The 17,253-nt window shown below is 39.6% G+C and overlaps 1 protein-coding gene across 1 annotated transcript in view; it reads right to left on the bottom strand.

The window, feature by feature from the left end:
- ESR2 (estrogen receptor 2) overlaps positions 1-17,253 on the bottom strand; it is a gene marked incomplete at both ends in the record, with an annotated part of 47,070 nt that overhangs the window by 14,666 nt on the left and 15,151 nt on the right. The window contains 4 exon segments of the mRNA XM_082648443.1: positions 4,515-4,648; positions 9,525-9,578; positions 10,456-10,594; positions 13,283-13,582. Of these exon segments, the coding sequence (XP_082504569.1) occupies positions 4,515-4,648; positions 9,525-9,578; positions 10,456-10,594; positions 13,283-13,582 (627 nt within the window).

The following is a 17,253-nucleotide window of genomic DNA, read 5'->3' as shown; positions in this document are numbered from 1 at the left end:
CACCTCCTAGAGTAATGAAAATAAAAACAAAAATAAACATATGGACCTAATTAAACTTAAAAGCTTCCACACAGCAAAGGAAACCATAAACAAACAAAAAGACAACCCTCAGAATGGGAGAAATTATGTGCAAGCAACTGACTAGGGATTAATCTCCAAAATATACAAACAGCTCATGCAGCTCTATGTCAAAAAAACCAACAACCCAATCCAAAAATGGGCAGAAGATCTAAATAGATATTTCTCCAAAGAAGACATACAGATGGCCAAAAAGCACATGAAAGATGCTCAACATCACTAATTATTAGAAAAATGCAAATCAAAATTACAATGAGGTATCATCTCACACTGGTCAGAATGGCCATCATCGAAAAGTCTACAAACAATAAATATTGGAGAGGGTGTGGAGAAAAGGAAACCCTCCTACACTGTTGGTGTGAATGTAAATTGGTACAACATTATGGAGAACAGTATGGAGGTTCCTTAAAAAACTAAAAATAGAACTACCATATGATCCAGCAGTCCCACTCTTGGGCATATATCTGGAGAAAACCATAATTTGAAAAGATACATGCACCCCAATGTTCATAGCAGCTCTATTTACAAAAGCCAAGACATGGAAGCAACCTAAATGTCCATCTACAGATGAATGGATAAAGATGTGGTATATATATACAATGGAATATTACTCAGCCATAAAAGAGTGAAAAATGCCATTTGCAGCAACATGGATGGACCCAGAGATTATCATGCTAAGTGAAGTAAGTCAGATGGAGAAAGACAAATATCATATGATATCGCTTACATGAGGAATCTAAAAAAATGATACAAATGAACTTATTTACAAAACAGAAATAGAGTCACAGATGTAGAAACAAACTTATGGTTACCAGGGAGGAGGGGAGGAGGGATAAATTAGGAGATTGGGATTGACATATACACACTACTATATATAAAACAGATAAATAATAAGGACCTACTGTATAGCACAGGGAACTCTACTCAATACTCTGTAATGACCTATATGGGAAAAGAATCTTAAAAAAGAGTGAATAGGGACTTCCCTGGTGATCCAGGGGTTAAGACTCCGTGCTCCCAATGCAGGGGGCCCAGGTTCGATCCCTGGTCAGGGAACTAGATCCCGCATGCCGCAACAAAGATCCCACAAGCAGCAACGAAGATCCCCCATGCCGCAACTAAGACCCAGTGCAGACAAATAAATAAATAAATATTTAAATGTTAAAAAGATAAAAAAGAGTGGATATATGTATAACTGATTCACTTTGCTGTACAGCAGAAACTAACACAACACTGTAAATCAACTATACTCTAATAAAAATAAAAATAAACTAACTATAACAATTTGGAAATTATAAAAGAAAAAGAAACCTGGTGCTTCACCATAGAGAGTTTGAGAAGCACTGCTCTATGTGTTTCCCTTTCATGAAAACCAGTGCCAATGCCCAAGAGCACCTATTAGAGAGGAAATGAATATAGGCCGGAGGGGGAGAGGTCAGCTGCTCCCACATCAGGAGACAGCCTGAGACCCATGTGGCCACAGGTTCTGCATTGAGTTTTGGCTTCAGGAACTGCTGCTTAGTCTGATTTAAAATAAAGTAGCATAATACCACCTCACAGATTTCTGCTGTTTCAAACACTATGCTCTAAAATTGGATAAAATCTAGGCAATAAAGCCCCATACATGGCCCAAATGAAGTCTGTAAGTCATCACTTGAGAATTAAAACCTGGATGTACATATTATTTGAGAAAGAAAGAAACAAAAAACAAAAAACAATAACCTAAAGGCCCAACAAGAGTAAACAGCTAAGCAAAGCAATCAATACCTGGTACAGCAGCTGGATTGAATACCATCAGGTAGACAGCAAACTGAACAGGATGAAAACTACACAGAAACTTAGAAATGTGTGCAAAATAATACGTCTCTATTAATTGTAGCAATGTTTATAATGGTAAAAAAAATAGAAAACGTATATTAAACAAAGGCCCATCAATAGAGAAAAGGCTGAACGATGTAGACAATGCCCTTGCTTCAAAGACTGAGTTAGATCTCTCCTCACTGTCCTGAAGGGATTTCACAGCATTCTGAAAAGGAAAAAAGCAAGATGCAAAGAAGTGTTTGTATGTAGTGTCCCAAGTTTTTTAAATGGGGGAGAAAAGGTCTGTGTATATACTGGAGGTGAGGTATTATTTTAAATGATTATTAGAGGATGGAAGAAGGTATCAAGGCTACCCTCTGGTTGTTAAGATTAGCTACTTGGTGTCTGGGTGGAAGGATCAAGAAAAAATGGGATCAAAGCAAGCCTCCTTCAAAGTTTCCATAACTTTTAATACAAGATGCTATGCTGTTTATGTAAAATTTTATATATGAGCATATGTGTACATATCTATCTCTATCTCTCTATCAAGAGCTGTTAAAGAACAGTCACCGAAGATATGGTGGTTATCTAGGGCGGAGAGGGGGGATTCCTAGTGATTTTTATTTTCTTCTTTGTATGTTTTTCTTTTGTTTGAATGTTTACAATAACCAGGTATTATTTATATAATAAGAAAAAAACAGCAAAGCTACAACATACATACATCTTAGATGCTTTCCTCATTTCCCACCTCTAACCCATATATTTCCCTCAAGTCAGGTCCCTTCCTCCCAGGCCCCTCCACACCAACTTAGTTCTGGCTCTCATTGTTCCTAATAACTCCTGTTAGGCCCCTTGCCTCAGTCTCTCCCCTCTCCCGTCAGTCCTCCGCACGGAAGCCAGAGTGACCTTTCAAGAATGCCTATCTGGGGCTTCCCTGGTGGTGCAGTGGTTGAGAGTCCGCCTGCCAATGCAGGGGACACGGGTTCGTGCCCGGGTCCGGGAAGATCCCACATGCCGCGGAGCAGCTGGGCCCGTGAGCCATGGCCGCTGAGCCTGCGCGTCCAGAGCCTGTGCTCCGCAACAGGAGAGGCCACAACAGTGAGAGGCCCGCGTACCACAAAAAAAAAAAAAAAGAATGCCTATCTGTCCATGATACTTCCCTGCCTGACCCTCTTCTAGGGCTGCTCAATGCCCCAGGCAACAATTCTCAACAGGAGTTACACTCAGTAATCTTCAACACTGCATTTTACAACCTTGTCCACCTCCCCCTGCTCTTCCACGGCATGACTTGCAGCTCCTGGCTTACCCCCGTCCTTTCATTCTTCCCTGCCTACCCCTCCCACCTGCCCATCAACTCATGCAACACCCAAACGTCGTTCCCTTCTGCAACCACTTCAGCACTTCTCCTCCTGTCTTCCCAGAGTACTCAGTGCTCTGTACACACTTTGTGATAGCACTGAGATCATTCTTTTTAGCGAATTTGTTTTCTCTCTCTCTCTATGAGCCATGGGAGGGTAGGAATACATATATCCTCAACATCTTTAGTGAATGAATGAATGAAATGAATGAATAAATGAACTTGTAAAAGCAGAACCCAAAATAGTAAATATAAATGCATGTTAACCATGTAAAAGGTCCGTATAAACACTGAAAAGGGGCTGAAAGTCCAGTTATAAAATACATCAGTCATGGGGATATAATGTACAGCATGGTGACGACAGTTAATAATGCTGTATTGCATATTTGAAAGTTGCTAAGAAAGCAGATCTTAAAAGTTCTCATCACAAGAAAAAAGTTTTGTTAACTATGTATGGTGATGGGTGTTGACTTATTGTGATCATTTCTCAATATACACAAAATTCAAATCATCTGGGACTTCCCTGGTGGCGCAGTGGTTAAGAGTCCACCTGCCAACGCAGGGGACACAGGTTCAAGCCCTGGTCTGCAAAGATCCCACATGCCACGGAGCAACTAAGCCTGTGCACCACAACGACTGAGCCTGCGCTCTAGAACCCGCGAGCCACAACTACTGGAGCCCATTTGCCACAACAACTGAAGCCTGCGTGCCTAGAGCCCATGCTCCGCGGCAAGGGAAGCCACCACAATGAGAAGCCGCGCACCACAACAAAGAGTAGCCCTCGCTCGCTGCAACTAGAGAAAGCTCTCATGCAGCAACGAAGACCCAATGCAGCCAAAAATAAAGAAAGAAAGAAATAAAAATAAATTTATAAAAAAATTCAAATCATTTATGTTGTATACCTGAAACTAATAGTGTTATATGTCAATTACATCACAATGAAATAAATTAAAATGTCAAAAAAAGAAAAAAGGATGAGAGGTAAACATTTTGAAGTTCGTTTTTTCCTTTTCCAGTAGAGTGGTTTCAGCTACTTTTTAAATTACTACCAGTAATTCACCCAACGAATAATTTATATTCAAATTACCAAAAGTTAACTACAGTTTAAATGCCTATAAAATGAAACAGAAAAGTCCAAAAGAAAGCCATTTTCCCCTTTTCAAATAAAATATGAAATTCAAAAAAAAAAAAAAGAAATTCAGTACTCCTCAACACCATGCCAGCTCTAGAAACAGCATCTCTCCCCCATAAAACATGGCCCAGCTGTGTGGTTACTTACTGGAGTTGAGGAGGATCATGGCCTTGACACAGAGATATTCTTTGTGTTGGAGTTTTAACTCGCGAAACCTTGAAGTCGTTGCCAGGAGCATGTCAAAGATTTCCAGAATTCCTTCTACACATTTCCCTTCATCCCTACAAAAGTCCATTTAGAAATGTAAGGAACATACAGCTTCCGGTAACCATCGAAAGCAATAAGGAGTACTTTCTTTTTAATCTCAAGTTTCATCTTGTACACCCTTTAACTATAACAAGATAGTAATGAGACCACACCCAGAAATGTGAAATTACTAGAATTATTTTTATATAAGGAAGACAGGGCATTTCCTAGAAGTCCATAAAGCAAACATTTGAATATATACTCTTTAGGCAACAGTGTGCACTGGAAGTACATTTTCCTCCTACCTATTCACCAAATGTTTTCTTAAAGGAATACCATTTCTGTTCATTATTTTTGATCTAAACTATGTCAGCCAACCAGCCCTCAATATGACACATATTACTAAAATGATACAGTCCATGTTCTCATCAAAAAACTCTGAAGTATTAATGAGGAAAGACTGAACATTACAGAAGCAAATATCCCAAGAAGAAATATTACTTTATATCTAGGGCTTAACTCTCACATCCTGGTGGTCAACTAGAAACTGGTGGGGAAACTAAGAGACATTTAAATGCAGTTTGAAGAAAAGCTAATATGACATACAAAGAAATCACAATTACAGAAGATGGATTAGAATCAGGAAAGGAAGGTAGAAATGGAGACATGGTAATTTTGATGTGCCAAAGATTATTTTTAAGCAAAAGTTTTAGACAAACTTTGGACTATGTAATCGAGATTCTTTTGAGCACTCCTTACGGAAATGAATGTTTAAGCATACTTTTGAAGTAAATTACTTGAACTGTACCTAGAAAATACCAGCTTCAATTCACTCCAGCCAGACACACATTATTCCACCTCACTGCTCCCAAAACAACTTCCATTATCATCAGTCATAGAGCTACTGGAAGTCCTTGACAAGCAAGCAGTTAAATGATTTCGCCATAAAACATTCATTTGCTTCTAAAAGCCTGCAGTACACAGCAAAGGGCAGCTATGGTGGCCATGAGTTTCTGCAAGTTTCATTTTCAGTCTCTGTAGCAGCCCCTGAAGGGGACCTGAGATCTTCAAAGAACACTGGCTGGTCCCTCCTCCTTCTCCCAACCCCAAGCCAGGACATTTCCAGTGATGGTAGTAGTTGGAGAAAGGGCCTCTGTAGAGTTCAAATGAACTGGCACCAGTGGGTACTACTAATCCTGCTAAAGCCTTTCCTATTTGGTGCTATGCTTGGATGCCCGCTTACCAGGATCCTGAAGTCCACAGCGTTCACACCCCCGCAAGCTCACTACACAAAGCTACAAGTATGCAAACTGCGCACACTGGCAAACAAGCGCGGTAACTTTGGAAACCAGTTTAGACTTCCTGAAAGCGCACAGGTTAAGTGATAAAATGTCAGTGCCCCCTAGAAGTCACTCCTAAGGGAAAGGGCACTTTGGAGAATCAGAGCCCTGGGCAAAGGGTGCCAAAATCTATAGGAAAGGCCCAGCCCTCCATATGCCATCCGCCCACCTCCCCTGCTCTGGGCTTTCCCAGGCAGCCTGCTGCTAATGTCCAGTAAGGACATGCATGCCCTGCACATAGCAGAGGCACAAGAAATACTTATTCACTTGAATGCCCCTCAAGCCAATCATCAAATCACTCAGCCTAGGACAATTAATTATTGGAAACTGTAATTGGTGGGTTTAAGGACATCTGATACTGAGAAAAGCTAGTTTTAAAATATCTCTGGGGGCAAAAACAAAAAATCCAACAAGTCCTGCATTGACAATTTAATAGTTTGGCTCTTTACTCTTTTGTGAGACTCAGAGGTGGGGTCACGGGCACATGTGTGCATGCACACACACACACGCAGGCACACACACACACACACACACACACACACCTCCCCAAGTAGTACGATAAGGGGACTCATTTGAAATCAATCCTATTTTGCAGAAGCTGCCACCTGTGCCTAAAAACACATCTCTAAATACTGAAGTTAGCACCATTTCCTCATCGAAATACATACCATTTAAAATGTAAATTCATATTTCAAAAATGGAGGTAGAGGGACTTCCCTGGTGGTCCAGTGGGTAAGACAGGGGGCCCGGATTCCATCCCTGGTCAGGGGAACTAGATCCCGCATGCCACAACTAAGAGTCCGCATGCCGCAACTAAGACCCAGTGCAGCCAAAATAAATAACTAAATTTTTTTTTTTTAATGGAGGTAGAGTTTATATTTCAGGGTATCTTAGGCCTTGATAAATGCTGCAGCTCAAAGTAATCAGAACATATGTACCGCATGGAAAAAGTGAATTTCTCAACCAGTTGTAAAGAGCAAGGTCTGATTGCTTTCTCCAGCAGGTGTGAGAGCCAACCATCTCATTCAAGGGGTGGCAAGGTTATAATATTTTTATTCACTTCACAGGCTGTAGAAAACAAATACATTTCTAGAAAATAAATGAGAAATATAGGGGCAATAAGGTACAATATCTTATAAAGGACACCCTAATAGAGTTCTACTTTAAAATGAGTTATACAGAACAGAGTGAGGAAGGACTTTACAATCAATGAGACCTATTTCATTTATTCTGTAAGTAACTATGATTGACACTGAATTACGAGTAAGAAATTAAGACAGGTTTAAAAGATCTGAATTCAACCTAGTGGGTATATGATTTGGATGTTAAAATACTGAAACAATATATCAATCAAACCAAACTACTCATGGAAATTTACTTTTACACTCCATTTCCCCATAAACCAGTGCTAAATAAAAATAGAAGTAATAGTTCCATGTGGACTATCTTATATTTGATAACCACTCCCTTTATAAAAGAAAAATATTCTGTTTGATACCAAGGACAACGTGTTGAAAGAGTGGGCTTCCCTTTGGGGTTCACTGTTTTGTAGTGGCATATATATATCCGCTGGCAGCACACATGTGGCTAATAGACCACAGTTTGTCTATCTTTGTGTGGGTGGCAATAGGGTTGGGAGAGCTTAGCACATGGGAAGGACTTAAATATTGAACTCAGGTGAAATGATCTGAGTACAAAAGGGAAATACAAATTCAGAAGTGAAAATTCTGTCAGTCTCTTGAAGAAAGTTCAATATACAAATACCTGAGGTGAATGCAAACTCAGTACTTTTACACTTGTGAGTCCACAGAACTCCATAAACATCCACTTCCTCTGACTTTTTAATAACATTTGGCAGTTTCCTATTGATGCTAAGGACACATAATGTCTTAGCATATATGATTTTCTGAGCAAGTAGAAGTTCAGATTCTGTGGTAGATCTTCACATGAATTGGGATTCTAGTGATTACTAAAAGAACTACCTTGTTAGAAATAAGCTGAGATACCCGGATTTTCCTCTCATCCTCAGTAGGTTCAAGTTTTCTCGCTGCAGAAGCCTCAACAAGAATAAAGGGAAACAAATTATAGTCTCAGTCTCCACAAATAAATAGGCTAATTTAATTGTATTCACTGCTTACATGGTCATACCACCACTTAAAGGAACTCTGACAGGACAATCTACCAAAAGACAATTATTTTCATGTAGTGTGAAAATTATTTATTCACGTTGCAAAAAAGATTCACAATAGAACACTTTTATGGTGCATGATCCCTGACTTTTGGAATAAGTCACATTTTGAACATTTTTGAATAAGCAGCTCCTCCAGAAACATACCCATTACATTAAAATGTATTTATCTGTATAACAGATGCACTAAGAGTCTCGGAATTGAAATTCTATACTTTACAGAGTGCTCAAATCAAGTAGGGACTGCAACAAAAAATAACAACTAGTAGGCACTCCAAAAAAATGCCTGTTCAATGTGAATGCATTTACAATTCCTAAGAACTCCTCTTTCATCCTCAAATATACTCAATTTCTATGTTGTAAAAAATAACACATCCAAAGATTTATAAAGTAATGTGAGTCTATTAAAATAACATATAAGAAAAATTACTTTTTTTTTCTTCTATTACTTAACCAACAGGTAAGCCTAAAATTTATCTGGGATTGGTGTCAATTTACAGTAATTTATATACACATGGGAGTTAAAGAACCCGCACAAAGAGGTAAGTTAGTTGTACTAAAAACCAGGAATGAAATAGTCACTGAAAATAAACACTAAATGTGGCATCAATTTTAGAAATCAAGGCAAAAAATAAAATAACACAGTCCCAAAGTCTGCAAATTTATTGGTTCACCAAAGGATAGAACTTCTTCCTAGCACTAACTTCTAGGGAATTTTGTGTGTATATTTGTGTGTGTGTGTGCCTTTAAATGCCAAGTGGAATATAATGAGTGAATGAATGAATGAATGAGACTGATGGCTTAGCTGGGTGCTTGGCCTTGCAGCCTGCCTCGCAACATGGTACCCTGAGATGAGGAGGAGCAGGCTTCTGAGGTGCACAGAGAGTGAAACAGAGTTGTTCTGAGATAAAAGAATAAAGTAGAAAGTTACTTTGCCTTTTGGCCTCCTCCTCTTTCCTCTTCCAGTTCTCTATCCCGCTGGGAGGCATGTACTGTTGTAGGTAAGAGTGTGAACTTCACAGCCAGCCCCTGTGCCCAGCTGCATCACTTGCTAACTGCAGGTAAGTTACCTACCTCCTGTTTCCATATCTGAAGGACAGGGATAATAATGGTGCTTACCCATAAAGGGCTGTTGTGAAGATGAAATGACTTAACACATATCAGTGCTTAAGATGGTGCCTGGAAGCCAATAAGTTAGCTATTTTGATTGCTACTGAAGGGTCTGGGCTTCCAGAACCTCCCTCTGGGCTTGCTCCTAGTGGAGCCACAGTCCACGCTCCAGCTCTTCCCAACGGCCCTGTTCTCCACCAACACACCTCTGTTACTTAGAACAGTGTTGTCAATGCTGTCATCCATGACAACAGACAGAATGGGTGCTAATTCCCTGGGCTATTACTTTTCATCTGAGTAAGATGTGCATGGGGATCTTCTGATGATCTAAAGAGGCAATGCCAAGGGGCAGATCCTTTCCATTCATAACACTAGGCATCCTTCTTTGTGCACAGAGTCAAATGTGACTGAATATTCAACACTAGCATTTTTTTCAATATAAGGAATGTGGAAATCAATTTCCATGGGGATTTTCAAACTGTTCAAATTTACCCCAAGAAAGCATTCTACTTTTCTCCTAAAAAGCCTGAGTGTTGTACATTCCAGCTTTCCCTCCACGAACAGTTCACCTAAGTCAATTAAAAATTGGTTCCTTTTCTGCACCATCTTTAAAAGAAAACTAAATGCAACCAAGTTATCACATTAACACTATCGTTCCCCAGTTTCCGTTAACTTTCATCTGGTTTTAATAACCATTCGTTCCACGGCTATTGCCAAAAATGCTATATAGTACACGTAGTTAGAGTGAGTTAAAGCATGTTAAAATAAACTTGGTAGATTTGTAAGAATTTCATCACCTGTCCAAATAGCTGGAGATGTACAGGGTCCCTACCAGTGGAAAAAACAGCAGGACAGCTTAAAATTATAACCTGAAAATGGAGTTTTTTAGTGCAGAAAAATCTAAGTTGACGTGTATACTTAGTGGCCATATACCCTGCAGGACACAGGCCCCTGTTGTGGTCTGGCCAGTGAATGCTGCCACACTGAAAGAATAGGTAAGAATGAGTCACAAGACACTTAATCATTGTGCCCATGCTCTCCTTCTTGGGTTCTTGACCCAGTGAAGGAACTCATGACATTATCCTCCTCTTACCTGCCCTCTCAGGAGTAAGGTTTTAATTGCAGAACCCAGGACTTTGTTCCCACTTCACTCAGCGCCTCACTCAAACCAGTCAGAGAAGAAACACAAAGTATTTTTTCTCACCTGTCCAGAACGAGGTCTGGAGCAAAGATGAGCTTGCCGGGGTGGTCGATGGAGCGCCACATCAGCCCCACCATGAGCACCTCCAACCAGCAGCTCTCCAAGAGCCGCACTTGGTCGTACAGGCTGAGCTCCACGAAGCCTGGGGAAAGCAAGAGGCCGTGAGCACACCCCACCCTCCTCCTCAGCTCCCCCGTTCCATAAAAACAGAAGAGCAATCATACAGGGCTCGGGGGGGAAAGTCAATATTTTAAAGACATTGCTAAATGCTGACAAGTGAGAAAATCTTGAACTCAAAGTGAGTACTCACTATTTTCTAGTCTCAAACCCCTTCTAGAGAGAAATGTACTTCATTCAGAATTTCTAAAGGACTGTCACCTGGGCTTATACAGCTCCCCAGACAGATGCTAGGGAAGAACAGAAAGCTGGCCCTGACCTTTGTTGGTTATATCCTAATAATCCCTCTGCACTACTGAGAAAGACAGAGCTCAGCTGCCAGTCAGAGGGGCTACCAATATGGCCCAGCCCATGACTGGGGCCAGGAGGAGTGGGGGGATGGGAGAGTGGGGGTGCGGATGGGAGGCTTGCAGAGAGAGCAGGGCCAACCCCTGCAGAAAGTCAGAGCTCCAGCTGAAAGAGTTTCTTCAATTGCTTAACATTTCACATCTAGCGTTAGAATCATTCTTCTGAGTAGGTGTGCTGTCTCTAAGCTACTGTACGCTGAAGAGGATAGGTAACAACTGAAACAGGTCCCTAAGGGAGGTGAGCACTTCAGAAGCAGAGATCACCGGTGCTTCCTCCATAAGCCACCGTAAGAGGAGGAGGCAGTATAATATAAGTATAGTAAATATACAAATGGCCTTGGAGTGCAATGCATTCTGCTTAGAACCCTGCTCGGCCTCATCCCAGCTAGTTACTTAATCTCCTATGAAGTCTTTGTTTTCTTACAGGAAAAATGGGGGCAACAAGGCCTATCTCTGAGAATTTCCGACAGCTAGGATCTCTCATCATCCTCATTTCACAGACGAGGAAACTATGGCACAGAGAACACACATGGTTCAAATCTTTGAACGATTATAACACAAATCTGCACAAAGGAGAATTTAATAGAGTAATGAATGGAAAGATGGATAAATCCTTTCCAAAGCCACATTCTACACTCAGTTCCAGTTCCTGATATGTGTACACGTTTCAATCTCACCCACAGTTATAGACAATAAGCCTACCCAAAGGAGATCAAGCTTTTCATACTTGTAGATATTCAGCAAAACCAAGGCTAGGTGATATTCCAATTTTTTTTGGTTTAGACAATGACTATATTAGCTGAGAATGGGGGAAAAAAATCCCACAGCTTCAGAAAGCCTAAGCTTTCTGAAAATTTTCCAAAATACCAGGCTTGAAGAGGGACTAATGCAGCTTAAGAGTTTGGTTTTAAAGAAGCTGCACAGCTCTCAGGAGTAATTAATTTCACCACTACTCTCCACGTGGGATCTTGAAAACTAGGCTTGGAATACACGTAGAGCAAAAGCTAGAGGAAATTGCATCAGTATTGTCTCCTATGGGAAAGAGCTGAGAATAAAACAGCATTCTGGCAAAGGTGAAGATGCTAGACTATCAAAACCAAAGTGGAAAACCTGGAAATTCTCAGAAAGCTCAGAAGCAAACAAATGACCCCTATGGATACTATTACCTCAGGCTCTTACACCCAGCTGCTCTGTCACCCAGCTTCATGCCCCCTTCTCAATCTTTAAAATGTGCTTAATGCAGTTGCTGACCTCCAGGCCATGGAAATTGTCCCTAGTGGCTTAGAACTTGGAGAGAGACCTCATTTCTTAGACAAATGTATAGACGTACATGGAGAAGCCCTTCCAGGGGAATGGTGGGTTGCTGTCATTCTATGTTAGAATCCTTGGTTCATTCTTTCACAGAAACACCAATTCAAATAATAATTAGATGGTGACAATGCAGTATATGTTACAAACTGGTCTTGGAAAGTGGACACATTATAGGATGGAAAATGAATGTTCTAAATGACAATTTACGAATAACCAAACCCATTTTTAAGTCTATCAAGTTAAAAAGCATTCCAGGTTTATTGATGATTCATGTTACTTCTACAGCTGATTTACTCTATTTATCCACATATATACTGATTCTTTCTCTATTGGAACAAAATTTTACAGTTCCTATTTAGCATCTGAGAAACGTTTCACTTTCATACTGGTCATACTGAGCCCCACCCCTCCTCCCAAGGTGAGAAGTCCACAGCCAAGAGATGGGTTAAGGTGGAGCCCAGATCCCTTCCTTTTTAGACCATGTTCCAGGTCCCAGGACCCTAGAATTTCCTGCCTAAATGGCCTCATATCCACTTCCAGAGCCTGGGTGGGTCTCTTCCCTGGGTCCTTCGTCCCAGACCAGATCTAGGCATGAGACGTGGCCAACAGGCTAGTGTCTGTAGGAGATGTGGACAGGTAGAATGGTGTGTGTACAAGGTGGTGTGGGATGGATCCAGGAGTGGGAGAAGAAGGCAAGGAGTCAGGAAGAGAAGGGGTCCACCATATACAACTCTTTCTGCACTGCCATGTCTGGTACAAAACTCAGAGGAATTCAAGAATTCTAAACTGGAACCTGGTCTTCCAGGACGTGTTAAAGGCATACATGTCAAAATAGGAAGAAAGAACATATTTCTTTTAAAGGTTATAAATCAAGCTCTCAAACTGCTAAATACCCAAGACACAATGTGGACCTCCATTTTGTATTCTTGCCCCATAAATGTTAGAGGCGGCCCTTTCCACAAATAAATTTAAAGCTAAGACCCAGAAAGCCCTACCCGGAATTTTCTTGGCCCAGCCGATCATGTGTACCAGTTCCTTGTCAGCCAGCTTGGTCAGAGACATCATCATGGAGGCCTCGGTGAAGGGCGTGCTGGGGCGGCTCACGAGCACGTGGGGCGGCTCGGCCTCGAGGAGTGAGAGCACCAGCTGCTCTGGGCTCAGGGCACTCAGCAGCAGCTCCTTCACGCGGGTCACGTGCCCACCATTTTTCTTGGCTTTGCTCAGGCAGTGCAGCTGCTCATCAGAATTTCTCTGCCTTCGAACTACGCGGTACCCACACCTTTCTCTCCGGGAGCCTAAAGCAGAGAGCAGATGATAACACACTGCTTTCCCATCTCTTCTCCAACCCAGCAGTCAAGTTCCCCCAGTTGCCAGGGTAAAAATGAAGCAGTGATATCACTGGAAGACCTGAGTCTATTCACAGAATGTGCCTTAGAACAGGAGCCTGACTTTTATTTCTGGAGCCTGTGGGGCACGTACTAAAGATTATTATATTTGTGACTGACTGTACTGGCAAAATCAGTAATGACTTTTTAGGGACAATAGCCCAAATGATCTTTAGGTTTCCACTTCAAGGTCATCTATTCCATTTCTAAATCTAAATCCATTTCTCTTTTAAAGAGTGCTGGTATACCTCAGTTTCCAAACCATGAAATTAGAAATCTTCTTCAGGAAGAAGACAAGGAAAAGTTAGGAACTGATTATAAATAATGCACTTTTAACAATACATCCTTAAATTCTTTTGCGTGTGTGTGTGTCTGTGTATTCTTTTTACATACTTAACACAAATAAGTTTATTTCAAACAAGTAATTGAAAAAATCTGGAAAATATAGACGACCACAAATTTTGGCTTAAAGTCAGTTTTCTTTTAATGCTTTTATACTTTTCCATATTTTGTATACAACTTTAGGACATACATAGTGTATGTATATATGTGTGTATATATATAATTGTATAACCTCCCTTTTCTTTTTTTATTAAAAATGTATCATTTTATAACAATTAAAAAATCTGTATAGTATTCTGCTCTATGCGTATAGCACCACTTAAAGTGTCCCCTGTTGATGGAACTCTAGGTTGGTTCCAATTTCTTTGCTACTATATTACACATTACAATGAAAATGCATCTTTGTACCTGTATCCAATTACTCCCTTATAATAAACAGAAAGAAGTCAAGTTGCTGAACCAAGTTGCTTGTTTAAATTAAAATTTAAAATTTTGATACATATTGATAGATTGCCCTTCAAAACTATTTTAAAATTTATAATCTAAATAATACTTTAAGGGCTACCTATTTTCTTATAACACCATTGGACATTAAAAATCATTTTTAATCTTTGCTAATCCGGCAAGTGACTAAACAGTCTCATTTTACTTTGTATTTTTTCAATTACTAGCAAGGTTGACTAAAATGTTTGCCCTTCATTTTCTCTTACTTGTATATTGCGTATTTGCTTCTTTTGCTCTTTATCTCCTTAATTACCTACAAAGGCTCTTTATATAGGAATGATAACTTTTGCTGTATTCAATATTTGTCTTAGCTGTTAATATATCTTTTAACTCTGCTCATGGTGTCTTCTGTCATAAGAAGATTTAGTACATAGTCACATCTGCCTTTTTGTTTCACATAAAGATTACACAAATATTCTCCTATATCTTTTTTAAACACTTCTGTGGTTCAAACCTATTTGAAATTTTATGTATGCTTCTATTATGTCATATTGATAGTTCATGTTATGTTTTTCCAAATGGATGTACAACTTTCCACATACCATTTATTAAATAAGCTTTTCCCATTGATTTTTATAAAATGCCTTGTCATTTAATAAATAATTGTATATAAAAGTATCTTCTTCCAGATTTTTACACTTTTTCACAGATCTATTTTTCTATTCCTGTGCTGGTACCAAAACGTTTCAGTTACTGTAAGTTTATATAGCAGAACACAATGGGATAATGTCTTTAAGAAAGAAGCTTTCAGGCTTCCCTGGTGGCTCAGTGGTTAAGAATCCACCTGCCAATGCAGGGGACATGGGTTCAAGCCCTAGTCCAGGAAGATCCCATGTGCCGCAGAGCAACTAAGCCCGTGTGCCACAACTACTGGGCCTGCGCTCTAGAGCCCATGAGCCACAACTACCGATGCCTGTGAGCCACAACTACTGACCCCGTTAGCCACAACTACTGAAGCCCATGTGCCTAGAGCCCATGCTCCACAACAAGAGAAGCCACCACAATGAGAAGCCTGGGCACCACAACGAAGAGTAGCCCCCGCTCGCCACAACTAGAGAAAGCCCACGCGCAGCAACAAAGACCCAACTAGCCAAAAATAAATTACTTAAAATAAATAAATTTAAAAAAAAAAAAGAAAGAAGCTTTCAATTCAGAATTATATTCCCAGCTAACCTATCATTCAAGAGTGAGGATAAATTAAAGGTATTTTCAGTTTAAAAAGACTGGGAACATATATCACTCACAGCCCCTTTGAAATAAATACTATGTTCTTTGGGATGGAGAAAAATGAACCTGAAGGAAGCAAAGAAAGTCAAGAAGCAGTGGTAAGAAACTAAACTGGTAAATATGTGAGTAAATCTGAAAAACACTGAATAAAATAATAATAATTTTTCGAGGTACAGAAACAAGGTAGAACCAAAATACCAGACAATAACATATAAGATGAGAGAGGAATAATTTTGACTAGAACATTCGAAAAATTTTTATTTAGGAAGAGAGATATCTATTAGAGTGGTTTGATTCTAAAATTAATCAGGAATGCATGCTAAAAATAGAAATAGTGTCACTAAAAGAATTAAAACAGAATGTATGATTTCCAAACTGGCAGAAGAAAAAAAAGAAACCAGGAAAATATGATCAACTCCAAAAAGGAAAAAAAGTAGAAAATATGTGATTTTTTTTAAAAAGCACAAAATAAGATGATAGAAATGAACCCAAATACTAACTATCACAATAAACATAAACAGACTAAATTAATCAATTAAAAGCAACTCTGAGATCAGACATATTTTTTAATCTAGACATAGACTGGTTATAAGGAATACATCTAACATGCAGAAAAACTGAAAGTAAAGGGGTAGAAGAAGATACAACGGCAAAAATTAACCAAATAAATTGGAGTCACTATCAATATCAGACAAAATAAACTTAAAGGCAAAAATCATTATTAAGGTCTCATAAGTAGATTATAAAAGGAAAGTAAATAATTCTAAGCTCATATACATCAAAACAACAACAAGAAAACACAGCCTACAAACAAAATGCCAAAAAGTGATTGAAAGAAAAAGAGAAATTGACAAATACACTAATATCAATATAATGGGATGTTTTACTGTATTTCTCTCAGAAACTAACAAAATAGATGGGGAAAAAGAATATAGAACATTTGAACTGCACAATTAAGAAGCTTGAGCTATAAAAGCTCATGGAATTTGCAAAAATTATCAGATAACAAGTCATTAATAAAACTTTAACTAAAACTGATATCATATAGATCATATTCTCTGACCACAATAAAAATAGAAATCAGTAACAAAAATATAACTTCCAAAGTCCTATGAGCACAAAGTATTTCTAAATATTCATTGGTTAAAGACAAAAATGTAAGATGGAATTAAAAAAGACATAAGTCGGGCTTCCCTGTGGTGGCGCAGTGGTTGAGAGTCCGCCTGCCGATGCAGGGGACACGGGTTCGTGCCCCGGTCCGGGAAGATCCCACATGCCACAGAGCGGCTAGGCCCGTGAGCCATGACTGCTGAGCCTGCGCGTCCGGAGCCTGTGCTCCGCAACGGGAGAGGCCACAACAGTGAGAGGCCCGCGTACCACAAAAAAAAAATGACATAAGTCAAGATGTTGTTAGCATGGGCACAACATTTATATGAATCTTCCCTAAAAAAAATCTAAAAGTTAAAATCAGAATGCCTAGTTTCTATACTCCCACCATTGTGTTTGTT

The sequence above is a fragment of the Grampus griseus genome, assembly GCF_964374135.1.
Source record: "Grampus griseus genome assembly, chromosome: 2".
NCBI lineage: Eukaryota > Metazoa > Chordata > Mammalia > Artiodactyla > Delphinidae > Grampus > Grampus griseus.
This window is presented reverse-complemented; position numbering and strand designations above follow the sequence as displayed.